This window comes from Apodemus sylvaticus, chromosome 22, assembly GCF_947179515.1.
Source record: "Apodemus sylvaticus chromosome 22, mApoSyl1.1, whole genome shotgun sequence".
Classification (NCBI taxonomy): Eukaryota; Metazoa; Chordata; class Mammalia; order Rodentia; family Muridae; genus Apodemus; species Apodemus sylvaticus.
In genome coordinates, this window is record NC_067493.1 from 48512463 (window position 1) to 48527591 (window position 15129).

The window sequence follows — 15129 nt, forward strand, 5'->3', positions numbered from 1 at the left end:
TTTTAATTATAGCCATCATTAAAGCCAGGGATGGAAGGGTTGGGGCAGAACAGGGGCACAACCAGGAGACGGTGGGGCGTGGTTGAAGCTGGGCGGGGGGCGGGGCCAGCCCAGGCTGTGGTCACTTCTTCTTGCCTTTGGCCTTGGCCTTGGGTTTCTTCTCTTTGCCCTTCTCTTCCTTGGACTTCTCCTTGCCCTTCCCCTTGTCTTTGCCCTTGCCCTTGCCCCGCTTCTTCTTCTTGGACCTGAGCATGGAGCGCACCAGGTAGCCCTTCCACACGGCCTGGATGAGTGTGGCGGCTCTCACCATGCGCACCATCTCGCGCTCTGCCTCCACCCGCTTCTTGGAATTGATCTCGCTCTCGGCGCGGATCTGGGAGAACTCCTCCACCAGCACTGCGTGCCTCTCCTTCAGCTCCTCCAGCTGCAGCTTCTCCTCCTTGTGGATGCTCTCCAGGTCCTCGTATTCGTCCTAGGCGAGGGGCGTGGCTGGAGGCGCGCAGTGCCTGGTGCCCTGTTCCCCATGCGCCCGGCTTCCAGCCCAGCTAGGTAGGATGCAGAGCCTGTCTATATATTTATACCTGGGCTCGCTCCAGGAAAAGACCCGACTGAGCGGATCTCGGAATGGAGGGAGGAAGGAGCAAGGGTTGTGAGTTGTGCAAACCTGTGTGCTTTTGTTCTTGTGTAAAAGTACATGTAAATGAATGCTGTGTGTGTGTGTGTGTGTGTGTGTGTGCTGCGCTTGCTTGCTTGCGTAAGTGGAGACTTGAGGTCAAGGTCAGGTATCCTACGTCTTTCCACCTACTTCCTGCGTCAGGCTCTCTCACAGAACCTGGCGTTTGCTGATGTGGCTGAGCTAGTGAACAACAAACCCCCAGGATCAGCCTGTCTCTGCCCCCCTCCCCGGCGCTGTGAGTACAGGTGCACATTGCATGACAGGCATCCTACCGAGCTAGCCCGGCAGCTGTTGGCCCTGGGCTTGAAGTCTAGCTTGTCTTCGCCTTTAGGAGATTCCCCCCCTTAAGCTCCTGGTTTTCCTCGCTTGGAACCCTGGGACAATTCCAAATACCGGGGCCAGTTTCTGGGATCCAGAGACCTTTGGGCTTCGGTGTGAACTGGGTCCTTCACAGACACCTGGGTTGGAGGCCTGGTGCCCACTAGGTGGCGCTGTTGAGTAGTGACTGAATCGTGAAAGCGCCAAGGTTACCCAGTGGATACATTGATCGCTAAACAGACTGGAGGAGTAGGGCCCTTCTGGAAGGAAGTAGTTCGTGGAGGGAGAGCGGGGCGAACCCTTGAAAAGTATCTTTTTGGTGTGTGTCTACCTCCTCCTGTCTCCTCCTCCTCTTTCCTCTCTTGTCCCCGGCTACCCTGTCCCCCTCCATCCTGCACTCTATCCCTCCCTCCCACCAGCATCTACTAAGATGGGCAGAATACTTTGAGAACCAGAGCCAGGCAGACAGCATCCCCGCCAGCAAAGACCTGTGGTCTCACTGGAGTCTGTCTGTGGGGTTTGTTTTGTAGGACTAGACCCTATGCGCAGTAGGCAGGCACTGAACCACACAACCGCGTTCCCCAGCCAGTCAACCTCCACAGGGACCCATGAAACAACACCAACAGCCCCGCGGCTCCTGTATCGGGAAGGCACTGTGGTCAGGCTGAGATGGACCCTGTTTAACTTTCTCTGGGCAAGCCTGGGCTTAAACTGTCCTGGTGTGAATCCCCTGCTCTCCCGGGCAGCCCAGATCAGGGCCAGGAGCCACCTGTGTCACCTGCAAGTGGGTGGGGCCATACAGGGTCACCAGACCCAGTCCGGGGCTCAGGTTCAACAACTGTGTCTCAATGACCCTACCGCCGGGATACCAGGACAGAAGTCACAGCCTGTGTTCCTCACGGTCAGACACAAGCTGGAAACACTCAGCGGGTATATCGGGGCACAGCTCATGAGCGATGCCAGTTTGAAATCTTCAGACCGACAGTGAGGACTGTCTCGCTACCCTGCCTTATCCGGGAACCTGGCACCTGGGCCTTTTGGGTGCAGAGTGATGGTGGCAGGGGGTGGGGTGGGGGGATGTCACCTGTGAGCCGGCAGGAGCGGAGCCGGCTGGAGGAGAGGACCACGGGAGGATGCTATTAGGTGGAGCCACGTGCTTCAGGGTGAGTATGGGTTTCAGCTTTTCCTTGCTTCCTACCCTGTACCCAATACACACACACACACACACACACTGCACATATACCCGCCACACACACCTGGACATGCCCCTACAGACATAGGATCTCCGGGGGAGCCTCATACCTCGGTCACCGTAAGCAGCTCCTACCCGACCTCCCATCCCTCCCAAGTCCTCAGAAGGAACCCCCAGCACCCACCTGCTTCTCGCTCATCTCCATGTCATATTTCTGGATCCAGTTCTCGATTTCTGTCTCCACTTTGTATTTTTTCTTAAAACAAACAAACAAACAAAAAAGTCCAGGCAGGGCCTGTCAAGATGGCTCAGTAGGTAGGTAGAGGCACTTAGGAATGAGTTTAATTCTCTGACGCCACAAGGGGGCAGCAGAGAGCTGATAACAGAGTTGTTCTCAGATCTCCACACAGCCTTGTGGTACCTGTATGTATACAGATACATACACACAGAGACACAACATGCATACGCCCAATAATAATTCTTTAAAGGGTTAGCTCCAGCTGTAGGTGAGGCTCAAATCCTTTGCCTAGCATAGTCCCAGTATTTAGAAATTAAATTTAAAAAACATTTGGGGCTGGAGAGAGGGCTCAGCAGTTAAGAACACTAGTTTCTCTTCCAGAGGACCTAAATTCAATTCCCAGCAACCACATGGTAGCTCACGACCCTTGGTTACTCCAGTTCCAGAGGATCAACATCCTCTTCTGGGCCTCTGATGACCCTGTACACATGCAGTGCACAGACATACACATAGGCAATACAACCATGTACATAAAATCGAAATTGAAAGAAGGGCTAGCAGGGCAGTTGTGGCACACGCCTTTAATCCCAGCACTTGGGAGGCAGAGGAAGGCAGATTTCTGAGTTCGAGGCCAGCCTGGTACACAGAATGAGTTCCAGGACAGCCAGGGCTACACAGAGAAAGCCTGTCTCAAAAAAAAAAAAAAAAAAAAAAAAAAAAAAGGAAAAAGAAAAGAAGGAAAGAAAGAAGAAGGGCTGGAGAGATGGCTCGGTGGTTAAGAGCACTGACAGCTCTTCCAGAGGTCCTGAGGTCAATTCCCAGCCACCACATGGTGGCTCACAACCATCTGTAATGGGATCTGATGCCCTCTTCTTCACTGTGTCTGAAGACAGCGACAGTGTGCTCATTAATAAATAAATAAATCTTTAAAGAAGAAGGAAGAGGAGGAGGAGTTGGGTCTCTCCTGCCACCACGTGGGTCCCGGGGAGCAGAGTCGGGCTAGCGGGCCTGGCAGCAGGCTCCATCGCAGACTGAGCTCTCTTGTTGTGTGCTCCCTTCACCCCCCAGCGCCCCCTCTAGACAGGTTGCAAGAAACTATAGGTATGACACTGAGTGGGCCCCTTTTAGATGGATATTTGCATTTTATGCAGATTTTTGCCTCAAGTGAAAAGAAGCAGATACCTGGGTGTTGCGATGGGCGCCTGTGATCACAGCCCTTGGCAACGAGGGGTAGCCAACTGCTGTGATTCAGAGACTTCCCTGGGGTACACTGACTGACACGGTCTTTACATTGGTGTGTGGGTGTGTGTGTCTGTATAAGTGTGTATGTGTGCAAGCACAAGGTGAGCTATGGGCAGAGGGCAGAGGTCAACTTGCAGGAACTGGTTCTCTCCTACCATATGGATCCTGGGATTGAACTCAGGGTATCAGGCGGTGGCAGGCTGGCTTCAGCACCCCGTACCCCCACCCTCCCGCCTGACACACATCTTCCACGAGATGCTCAAAGAGCAGGACACTGGAAAAGACTGGGGACTGGTGTGTAAGACGGGGTCCTCGGAAAGAGACTTGAAAGGTGGCCGGGGCACGGCTGCGACGGGGAACAAATGAAGCAGCTGGGCTTGGCGCATGTTTCATTTCGGAGCTCCTCGGAACCAGACACAGAGGGGTCCTGTTCAGTTTGCCTGAGGGATGCAAGCTACTTCAATAAGGGGTCCTCATGCGCTGGGCTCCAGGGAGTCAAGGAACGTTTTGGAGGTCACAGAGCTTCGGTGCCCTAATTCTGGGATAGGGATTTGGCCTCCTTGCTCCCAGCTCTTGGCTTGGGTGCCTTCCAGGAGATCCGCACCCCTGGGCCAGCCCCGCCCCACCCCCACACTGTACCCCCTGAGACCTCGGGGCACCTTTCTCAGCGCCTGCTCCGCCTCCCGGTTCTCCATGACCAGGTTGTGGTACTGTGCGCGCAGCGCAAGGATATCTTGCTGCGTCTTGGCCAGCCTGGCCTGGGAGGCCCGGTAATCCACCTTCTGCTGCTTCTCCGCCTCCTGCTTCGTGCGGAGGAGGCTGCTCTCTGAGAACTTGAACACCTGGTGCAGGTGATTCTTCAGCTCCTGGATCACAAAGTTCTCCTTCTCCACCTAGGCCGGGATGCCCACAATCACAGGGCAGCTCGCCGTTGGCTCTGCCCCTCCCCCCCTAAGGTTCCAAACCCGCCTTGCTTATCTCAGGCCTGGGACCACAAGCTCCCCTCCCCTAGGGAAGGGGGTTGACCAACTAAGGCCTCCAGGCCAAAGGCAGCCAGCCCTATCTGTCAATAAAGTATGACTGGGACACGGGCCTTCAGTCCTGATACTGCCCATGGCTGCTTCCACACTAACAGCAGAGGCGTGTTGAGACCGCTAGCCTGATGAGTGTAGTGTGTGGAATGTGTGACCCTTTGGAGATGGGGTACAGAGCCAGAAAGAAAGCCTGCTGGCTGTCGCTCACCTGTGGCAAGTGTGCAGGAAGACAGTAGCCACAGAGGACCCACAGCCACCAAGATGCAACAGATCTGAGACTCATTATAATATGCTAGTGAGTAAAATCTGGGTGGGGCATGAGGCCGGTTGGAGGGCGGGGGATGGGGGCCAGTTGGAATGCACATACAGGTGCACCTTAAGCTGTCTGCAGAAACTTTTGGGTTTGTTTTTGTTTTGTTTTGTTTTGTTTTGTTTTGTTTTTCGAGACAGGGTTTCTCTGTGTAGCCCTGGCTGTCCTGGAACTCACTCTGTAGACCAGGCTGGCCTTGAACTCAGAAGTCCACTTGCCTCTGCCTCCCAAGTGCTGGGATTAAAGGCGTGCGCCACCACCACTCCTGCAGAAGCTTTGGATATTCAAATAGTCAAACTCTTCTGTAAGATGCAACACAGCTCTGTGTTGACAGCTAGAGTGGCCTGCATGTGTGCAAGCGTGTGCATGTGTGTGCTTGTGTGTACAGCCTCAGCAGTCATCCACCTCTCTCTTTGGCCTGGAGCTTGCTGGCTATGCTAGGCTGGTGGGCCACTGACTCCTAGGGGCCCTCTTGTCCCTGCCTGCCCATGCTCAGATGACAGAGCTCACTTTCAGGTCCCCAGGCTTGCACAGGAGGCTTTGTCTTCAGGGAGTCATGCCCAGCCCTGTGCACGTGAATGCAGGTGCCTGTGGTGTCCAGCAGAGGGCGGGAGATTCCCCTGGGAGCTGGAATTCCCAATGTTTGCAAGCTGCTGGACATAGGGCCTGGGAACTGACCTCTCTTGCTCTGTAAGAGTAATGTGGCCCCACAGTGGTGGCGCACGCCTGTAATCCCAGCACTCTGGGAGGCAGAGGCAGGTGGATTTCTGAGTTTGAGGCCATCCTGGTCTACAAAGTGAGTTCCAGGACAGCCAGGGCTATACAGAGAAACCCTGTCTCGAAAAAAAGTAATGTGCATTGGGGGTGGTGGTGCATGCTTTTAATCCAACACTTGGGAGGCACGGGCAGGCGGAAGTCTGTGAGTTCCAGGTCGGACTGGTCTATGGCATGCCAGGCCAGTCAAGGCCGGATAGTGAGACCCTGTCTCAAATGGACAAAGCATGCGCTTTAGCCTCTGAGCCATCTCTCCACCTGCCCCCCACACCACATACCTGGTGTCTATCCTACATGAGACAAAGAACCCACTTAGCTGGTGACACAGACCCTTTGCCAACCCCTGGCTGGGAAGGTCTTCCTTGCTTGTCTGGCTTAACCCTGCTTTCCGTGCCCTCCTTGTGTTAGTTAGTGGCGCTGTCCCTGGTCCTTCTGGCCGGAGTTCGGTTCTCTTGAATCATCCATTGATAGCGCCCTGTCCTTGTCCTTCACTGAGCTCTGGAGGTTGGGCTTACCTACAGACATTTTACCTCCTAGTAAAATGCTCAGAACGATCTCTGACAAATAAACAAGGGAAAGAGCTATTGGAACCCGGGAGAGAAAACGCAAGTTCCGGAGGGGAGGGTTGGCCTGTTGGGGCGCGGTTTCTTCTCTCCCTCCCGGGATGCGCATGCGGGGTGCGCGGGAGGCGTACCTCTGACTCCTTGTTCTTGAGCACGTCGGCCAGCTCAGCCTGGAGGCCGTCGATGACCTCCTGGTTCCTCTCGCTCCTCCGGCTGATGTCCTGGATGAACTGGTTCTTCTCCTTCACCTCCATGGGGCTGGTGAGGAGCTTCTCGAAGAGGAAGCTGCGGAGCTCCACCAGGCCGTCGAGGAGGCACTGGGCCCCTGGGCTCCTGCCCGGGGCCTGCATCTGCAGCAGCCTGCTCAAATGGGGCTGGCTGAGCAGGAGCCTCAGGACGGTCTTGGTGGAGTCTCGGAACTGGTGCGTCAGCGGCCACAGGCTGGCCTTCTGCACCTCCAGCGACAGGAGGCGCTCCCGGATCCAGGCTTCCTCCGCTTCCTCCTCTTCCTCCAGCTGCTTCTGTTTCCTCTGCAGGATGCCGGCCATCTCCACCAGGGTCTGGCCGATGTCCACATGCTCTCTCATGGTGTTCACGAAATCCTCAGGCAGCGCGCCCTCCAGGGCCTCTGGGTGGGACTCCATGTAGGACATCAGGGTTATCAGCTCTACCTTGTATATGGCCTCGTCCAGCACGGACATGATCCTCTTGGCTTCAATGGTGCTGAGCTTGGATTTGGACGGGACCAAGGTCTTCATCGGCTCTGCCGGGACTATACCTGTCCGCAGCGGGATCCTTTGGATGGCCAGCCCGGGGTAGGAGGGGGGTATGCTTAGGTGCTCCAAGGCCATCTCCAGAGAGGCTGCCACTGAGGAGGCGGCCAACTCAAAGGCTCTCCTGGACTTCACACTCTCTGGCAACCCTGCAAAGGAAGGGGTGGCTGTTAGGCACAACACATCACCACTGGACAGAACCTCAAAGCTGCTTTTAGCTCTTTTGTCTTTGAGGTTTGGTTTGGTTTGGTTTTTGGGATATGGTCTCTTATAGCCCAGGCTGTCCCTTCCTCCCTATCTGAGGGCAACAATTAGAGGCGTGTACCACCCTGTCAGGTTTATCTTTCAGCTTCCTGATGGTGCTTGAGCCAGTGGGGTAGGAGGCCCGAGGGCGGAGGTTGAGGCCCCAGGCACATATGTCAGGCAAAAAGCAGCCCCTGTCCTGAGGACCAACCTTTGTAGGTTATCCCAGAGGCAGAAATAGAGAGGTCAGCTTGGGGCAGCTGAGGTCTCCCAGCAGTGTCAGCAGCAGGAAGCCTCGTGTGTAGGGCTCAACCTCCAGGGGCAGCAGACCCCCCGAGGAGTTGTAGCTGTGGCTGGAAGCGCTGTTTGGCCAGAGATTGACCCTAAACCAGCAGGAAACCAACCCAAGAGCCTGGGGTCACTGGTGTCCTCAGCCTGCTTCTTCTTCACGCCCCTGCTGACTGGCTCTGGCATCCCCTCACGGATCTGATTAACTATTTACTCTCTTTCCCTTCCCCGAAGAAGCAGGGTCTGCCAACACCATCAGGGGCTCGTCAGGGTGTGTGACACACTTCTATGACTGGGGAAGGCTGGAGAGAGCATTTGGAGGGGGGTGGGGGAGGGCAGAGGACTCGCTCTCAGAGCCCAGGCTCCTCAACCTCAGGCTTGGACCTTGGATTCCTTGAGGTCTTAGCCGCCAGCCCCGGAGGGGACCGTGGCGCCTATGTCTCTGTGGAGGCCTGTGTCCTCCACAGGTGAAGGCACCCAGGCGTCCCTCAGGCAGCAGCCTCTCCCTGCCATAGGTGCTCGTGCTTTATGCAAACCCCACAGTGTGTTAGAGCGTGGGTTCCCAGCCGACGGAGCTGTGCAGGGGTGTGGGTGGCACGTTTCTTTAAGAGGTGGGGTCTGGTGGGGATTTCCTTTTTGGGGGATGGGTGAGTGCTGAGACCGAGTCTTACTGTTTGCCTTGACTGGCCTGAAACTCACTGTGTAGATCAGGCCGGCTTTGAACTCACAGAGAACCACCTTCCTCTGCCTCTGGCTCCTGAGCGTTGGGACTGAAAGCTGTTGGTAACCATACTTACTACCTTTGTCTGGTTCAAGGTTCTTGGGTCATTAGGGGTGTGCCCTTGAAGGGGACACTCACATTGTGCCTCTGTGTCTGTCTGTCTGTCTGTCTGTCTGTCTCTCTCTCTCTCTCTCTCTCTCACACACACACACACACACACACACACACACATCTCGAAACCACTGAGATGTGAAGAAGCTCCTCTCTCACAGGCTCTGCCGTGATGTGACAGTGCAGTCCCACCACAGTCTCCTAAACAGCAGAGCCTCTAACCACAGACCAAGCCAGCCTTTCTCCCTCCCAGTCATTCACCTCAGGGGCTGTGTCCTGCTGAGAAAGCTGAACGGACCCTGCTGTTGGTGGAACTGTCCGTCAAATAGTTCTGCCCACTGAGTCCGGGAGCAGGAACTCTGACTGAGGGGAAGCGGCAGGGGTGGGAAATGCCAAGCTCCCTGCTCCTTCTTGAAAACCCTGCTAATCCAGACCCTGAAGTGTGTGTCTCTGTGTGTGTGTGTGTGTGTGTGTGTGTATGTGTGTGTGTGTGTGTCGCGCGTGCGCCCGCTCCTTGGCTGCTGTCTGAGCTCTGGCCCAGCCGTCATTTGTGTTTGCCATGAGAGAGACTCAGCTGATCACGTTTGCAATCCAAGAGCCTAGGCCACAAATGGCAAGGCAAGGGTAAGTAACTAACGCGGCCGGCGTCTAAGGACAGAGGAGAGAGGCGCCAGGTCGGCTGTGAAGGATGGCTGTGAGGAGCCTCCCTGGCCAATCAGAACGCACCCAGAGCCAGACCTTCTTAGAGGCTGAAGACTCAGCCCGAAGTGGCGCCATCTTGCTTTCCTGGGACTCGCTCATTCCCTCTTCCTGCTCTCTCTCTCATCCCACAGGCCCTAGGGGCCTTTTCCTGACTATAGAGTGTCCTGGGCGGCTGCGGTGCCTCTCCCAGGTCCCTCAGATGAGGAGTCCCTGCCCCAAGGCCACAGGACGAAGGAAGGAAGTGTTGGACGGACGGATGGACAGATGGGCAGGCACACTTTTCTGCTTGTCCTCGGAGTTCTCCCGGGCATTAATCAAAACTCCCAGAATTCCCCGAGAGACGAAGGCTGGGAACTCAGAGCCACAGGGAATGCTTCCGATTTGCTTTCAGCCAAATTGCCTCTTTTGCTTTAAAGGGCAAGCTTGTTTTCTTTGATTACCAAGACGCCCATCAGCTCTTGACAGCTCATTTGGGTGAACAGGGGGGAGAATGCGAGAAGGGGACCGGTGTGGGGAGAGGGGGTAGATGATGACGCCAGCGAAAATTACCCAAGAGTCGACTCCTTGAATTCTAACATGATGGTCTCCCTGTCCTTTTCGATAGCACCGAACTACTTCTTCAAATTGTTGCCAACCCTGCCTCCCTTTGCGAGATTCCTGCCCAGAGAGTAAAACTGCTGGACCGGGGCTTTAATTGTCATGAATTCTATTGATTCATCTTTATCATGCAAATGTGCCTCCGCTTCATTCACATAGGCCTTTGGGATATTTATTACTGCTCTCTTATTTTGAAATAAATTTTTTTCAGCTAATGGAGCCCCACAAATACTTGGAGAGAAGCTGGAAGAAGGAACCCCATCACCTGTGACTATGGGAGGTCAGGTTTAAGAACAAGAACTTTTTTAAAAAAAAATACTAGCCAATATTAGAACTTATCTATGTGCCCAATTGTTTTAAATACACAAGTGATCCCAGCTCTCTGAAGGTGGGGGGCAGGATCAGAAAAGTACAAGACCATCCTTGGCTACACAGTGAGTTGAAGGCTATCCTGGGCTACACAGTGAGCTGTAGGCTATCCCAGGCTACACAGGGAGACTGTCTCAAATGAAATAAAAAATCAAGAAGTACTCTCTGTTTTGTTTCTTGTTTGTTTTCAAGAAGAGTTTCTCTGTGTAACCCTGGCTGTCCTGAAACTCTGTAAACCAAGCTGGCCTTGAAACCACGCTCAGGGGCTAAAGATGCTGGTTACCAACAAAAGGATCTGAGTTCAATTCCTGCAGCCTACAGCAGAAGGAGAAAACCAACTCCTGAGAGTTCTTGACTTCCATACATGTGCTGCAGTGGCATGCCAGCACATTAACACACACACACATACACACACACACACACACACACACAAATACTACTACTACTACTACTTTTACCGTAAGCAGGAGTTTGCTGGGGTTGGTGTCTTCCAACATACATGAGGAACTCAAGCCCCAGGTTCAGAGAAAAACCCTTTCTCAGAGGAACACACTGAGAGCCACAGAGGACACTTAATCTCTCTTCTGGTTTGCGTGTCAGATGCCTTGAATTCCTTTCTTGGTCACAGCGAGCTTTAGAAGTGTGCATTTCTGGTCATATATGACTGTATTTTTGTTTTGTTTTTGTTTTTTTCGAAGCAGGGTTTCTCTGTGTAGCCCTGGCTATCCTGGAACTCACTCTGTAGACCAGGCTGGCCTCGAAATCCACCTGCCTCTGCCTCCCAAGTGCTGGGATTAAAGGCATGCGCCACCACTGCTCAGCCATATATGACTGTACAATGAATTATTTTGATTGTTTAAAAAAGAAGGAAGGGCTGAGAGTGACACATTTGCTTAGCATGTGTGAGGTCCTGGCTTCCATTATAGCACTAATGCATGTACGCATGTACATGTGCACACACATATACACATATGCATACACATGCATACACATATTCATGCACACACATACACACAAATAACTACATGAATACACATATACATGCACGCACACATGCATGCACGAATGCACAAGCATGTATGCACACATATATACAGACATACACATGAATACACATATACATGCACACACACATACACACATATATGCACATCCATATACATACATACACATGCATATGCATACACACATATCACACACATACGTACACACAAGCATACACATACACACATGCACATTCATCCATCTACACACATGCATCATACATGCATAACACATACAGACATGCACACACTAAGAAAATAAAACAGAATTTAAAATTCAGGCTAGAGAGATGGCACTGGGAGTGAGATGCTTGCTTGCTGCTTGAATCTGAAGCTCCTTAACACCCATGAAAAAGCCAGATGTGACACACAGAGGAAAAATGAACCCTCCATCTCTAAAAAATATTAATCACCAGAGTGTAAGATATCAATATAATTAATGCATGTAGGGAGCACAGACTTCGTATTTGCCTGGTGTTTTGGTGCTGGGAAGTAAACTACTGCCACCCGACTGCAGTTTGAGCCCACGGTATTCTTTCAATATTTAAGCCTGCACTGAGGCTAGGAGGGAAATGCATTTCTTTGTCCATTAAAAGAAAAAAAGTCTCCTGAATTCGAAAGCATTTGGGTTAAAGTATTTTCACTGGCTACAGGATCTAGCCTGTTGCTGTAACGAAAGTTCAAATATACTTTCCCCTGATGCTCTGTTTGTTTCAAATGTCCTTGGTTTTTGATCACTTTTAATTCCAAGAACTACGGCATCAAAGAAAAAATGTGTGTGTGTGTGTGTGTGTGTGTGTGTGTGTGTCTGTGTCCATATAAGTGCAGGTGTCGTTGGGGCCAGAAGAGGGCACCAGATCACTTGGAAGTCGAGTTACAGGCAGTTGTGACTCACTTGATGTGGGTCCTGGGAACTGAGGCTCCTCTGTGAGAGCAGTGTGTGCTCTTAATAGCTGAGCCATCTCTCCTGCCTCCCAAACCCACCCATCCTCCATTTTATGAGACAGGATTTCGTGCAACTCAAACTGCCTCCACTAACCACACTAAGCATTCGATAAACCCTGTTAACTGTGTGAATTATTCCCTGTATGAGCCGAGAGAATGTCCTAGGGAGTGTTTAGACACAGAGAGTCAGGGTAGAATGAGTCATGGTGGGGAATCACCACCATTAGCTGGGCAGTCATTCTGTGGCTGTGCCCACGCGGGCTCTGCATTGCCTCTCCCCATTCAATCTTTCCAAGAAATTCTTCTTTGTCTTCGGGATGCACAAGGAAATCACATTTTAAGGATATGAGCTAAACTGTAAAGCTAATGTCAAAGGCAAACTCCTGTGTATGTGAGGAAAATAGCCAGGCAGGAGAGATGTCTCAGTGTTTAACAGTACTGGCTGCTCTTGAGGAGAATCTGGCCTTAGTTCCTAGCATACACGTACCAGCTCACAACCACCTGTAACTCTAGGTCCAGGGGATCCAGTTCCCACTTCTGGCTTCCTCAGTCACAGCACACACACACACTGTGCACATACCCTGTGCGCACACATACATTTAGGCACCTACAGACACATATAAAGCAAAAATAAACACATCTTTACATTATTTTTAAAAGAGTGAGTAATGGCTTTTTCAGGGGACTAGAGTTTAGTTCCCTGCACTCAACTGAGTCAGGAGGCTCAACAATTGCCTGCCAGTAATTAATTTCAGCTCCAGACTTTAGATGGTCCAAATCCCCTTTCCTGTATTCACATTCACATCCCCCGCCAATACAGGCACAGTGATCAAAATAATAATAAAAAACTATAACAGACAACAAATAAGGGGGGAAAACTAGTTAGACCAGGGGTGGTGGCACATGCCTTTAATTCCAATACTTAAAGGCAAAGACTGGTGGATCTCTGTGAGTCTGAGACTAGGCTGGTCTACAGAGTGAGTTTGAGGCTACATAGTGAGACCCTGTTTCAAAAACAAACAACAACTCTTATTTTAAGCATACACCGAAGGGAACAGTTGACCTGGCAAGCTCATCTCGGAACATAGTGGTGCAACCAACCCATCCCATTACTTGAACTAAGTTCGCTCGATGTCTTCATAAATCGTACCAGTGAGGGAGGGGCGGGGCTGTGAAATGACAGGTGGACCAGACAGGACTATCACCAGAGGATGCTGGGGGTCCTTGCAGGAGGCCTAGAGGAGGACTTGATGGAAGTAAGGCAGGGGAGTGAGGCCCTGGAGCTGGACCGGATGGCCGTGGGGACTCCTGGGGGTGGGTCACTGGACAGATTGCTTACTAGGTGCACACAGCTTGCAGCCCCGGGCTTCCCCGCTGTCACTTACCGACTCCTAAAGATGCAAGTTTCTCTGCCCACAGTTAACAAACTCGGTGGCCCCTGTGTTGCTAGGTTACGAGCCACTCTTATAAGGCGGGACTTTGCGTTTGACTGACCTGCTTTTTCACCATTCAACTTCTAATCGGGTTGCCCTAGCTCCGCCTCCTAAAAGATGGCCAATCAAAATTACCGACTCTCTCTGACGTTTCGCCAATGGAAAGACCCAGGATTCCCGTTGGTTGAGAGAGTGAGGCGGGGGAAAAGGGGTGGTGCTTCCTCGCCCCGCCCTCTCTACGGGAGGAGGGATGTGAGAACAGTGAGTGATGTATAGTTTATCCTGTCAAATTTCATTGCGACCTCTCGAATGGCCAATAGGCTGTGGCGTAGCGCCGTGGGCGGGGCCCGCGGGACTGAGTGACAGGAGTCGGCGGATGCGAGGGCTGGTGCAGCTGCCGCTGTGGCAGCGGTGAGGCGGTGGTGGCGGCTGCTGAGACTCTGCTGTAGGGATATTGGCGGCAGCAGCTGCGGGCTGAGCTGCGCTGTGCAGACCCGGTGCACGGTGCGGGATCCTGGGACGGCGCGTGTAAGAATCCGAGGGGTACGCAATCTTGGCCCGAGGGCAAGGGTCAGGGGTCAGAGGGTGCAGAGAAGGGGCTGAGACTGGGGCTGGGTGCTCCCGAAGCCCGAGGCGGGGCCCTGAGAAGTGGCTCGCGTGCTCTCTCTTTGCAGATCCCCTTCTCTCTGCACCCCTTTTCTTTGGCCTGACTTCCTGGGGCGACCCGGATCGCCACGGGGATCGTGGGGAGCTAGATCCCCAAGCGAACCTTTCTCCCTGCTCACCTCCCAACTGCGTTCTCTTGTGACTCGGCCAGGGACTCCTGCCCGGGCCAGTCTGCCCCAGGGGACAGACCGCAGGATGGCAGCTAGCTGTCTGATCCCGGGACCTTCTTCCAGGGGTGACCTTACCCCAGGGGTGACTCTCTGGGTCCTCGCTAGAGTAAGAACCGAGGTCTGCCAAAGGGCAGTACCTGAGGAGCTCCGAGTCTGAGTCTGCTGTGTGACCTTGGACAGTTTCCTTCCCCTCTCTGGGCCCTGTTCTTTTTTTCTTTGAAAAGTCAGGCTCTTTGGGAGGCAGAGGCAGAAGGATGGCAACTTCAAAGCTATCCAAGGCTCGATAGGGATATCCCCGTGTCAAAAGAAAAAAAAACAAGGAAGCGGTTGGTGGATTTCACTTAAGTGGAGTGCAGTTTCTAGGAATAGTTGTGGGGCCGCGCTGAAGTGGAAAAGTGCCACCTGCATTCTGTGACTACTTGTGGCTGTTTACTGGTGAGAGGCGAGTTAGCCACGCTAAGTGGCCTCATCTATAAAGTGGGCGCTAGCCAGCCCAGGCTCTATCTGGGGCAGAGCTGTTGAGTCCGAGCCAGGAGGTTGTTTCCTGTGGGTGGGGTCTCAACTGTGTACTGTAGATGTTCAGTGGCCTCTCTGGACCCCCCTCGAGATCAGTCCCAAATTGTGACGCTGGAAATATTTCTAGACGGTGGAGATAAAGTCACTCCAGGCGAGAGCCGTTGAGGTAAGACTAGGGCACAAGAATGACGTTGTACAGTCTGTT

The 15129-nt window shown here is 52.9% G+C and overlaps 2 protein-coding genes across 3 annotated transcripts in view; one reads left to right on the forward strand and one right to left on the reverse strand.

Annotated features, from left to right (window-relative positions):
* Positions 1-13592, reverse strand: Iqcd (IQ motif containing D). The gene is made up of 5 exons (XM_052168004.1): positions 13525-13592; positions 6479-7269; positions 4326-4559; positions 2371-2442; positions 1-472 (listed from the first exon to the last, which is right to left on the reverse strand). Exons 2-5 carry the CDS (start codon positions 7196-7198, stop codon positions 122-124), a joined length of 1377 nt encoding a protein of 458 aa, XP_052023964.1. The 5' UTR covers positions 7199-7269; positions 13525-13592; the 3' UTR covers positions 1-121.
* A 350-nt stretch (positions 13593-13942) lies between these two features.
* Positions 13943-15129, forward strand: part of Tpcn1 (two pore segment channel 1) — a 55501-nt gene continuing 54314 nt past the window's right edge. The window contains exon 1 of one of the 2 annotated variants that reach the window (XM_052167489.1): positions 13943-14115. The gene's annotated coding sequence lies outside the window, so the exon portion shown is untranslated. The remainder of the gene's footprint in view (positions 14116-15129) is intronic. The other variant, XM_052167490.1, reaches the window with a different exon arrangement.

What these genes read in the sequence shown, in the direction of transcription:
- Iqcd (XM_052168004.1), bottom strand. Translation starts at nt 7,198, where the DNA reads ATGGCCTTGGAGCACCTAAGCATACCCCCCTCCTACCCCGGGCTGGCC. An exon ending in TCAAGAACAAGGAGTCAGAG is followed by an intron (nt 4,560 to 6,478) that starts GTACGCCTCCCG and finishes ATCCCGGCCTAG; the next exon opens with GTGGAGAAGGAGAACTTTGT. An exon ending in CGGAGCAGGCGCTGAGAAAG is followed by an intron (nt 2,443 to 4,325) that starts GTGCCCCGAGGT and finishes GTTTGTTTTAAG; the next exon opens with AAAAAATACAAAGTGGAGAC.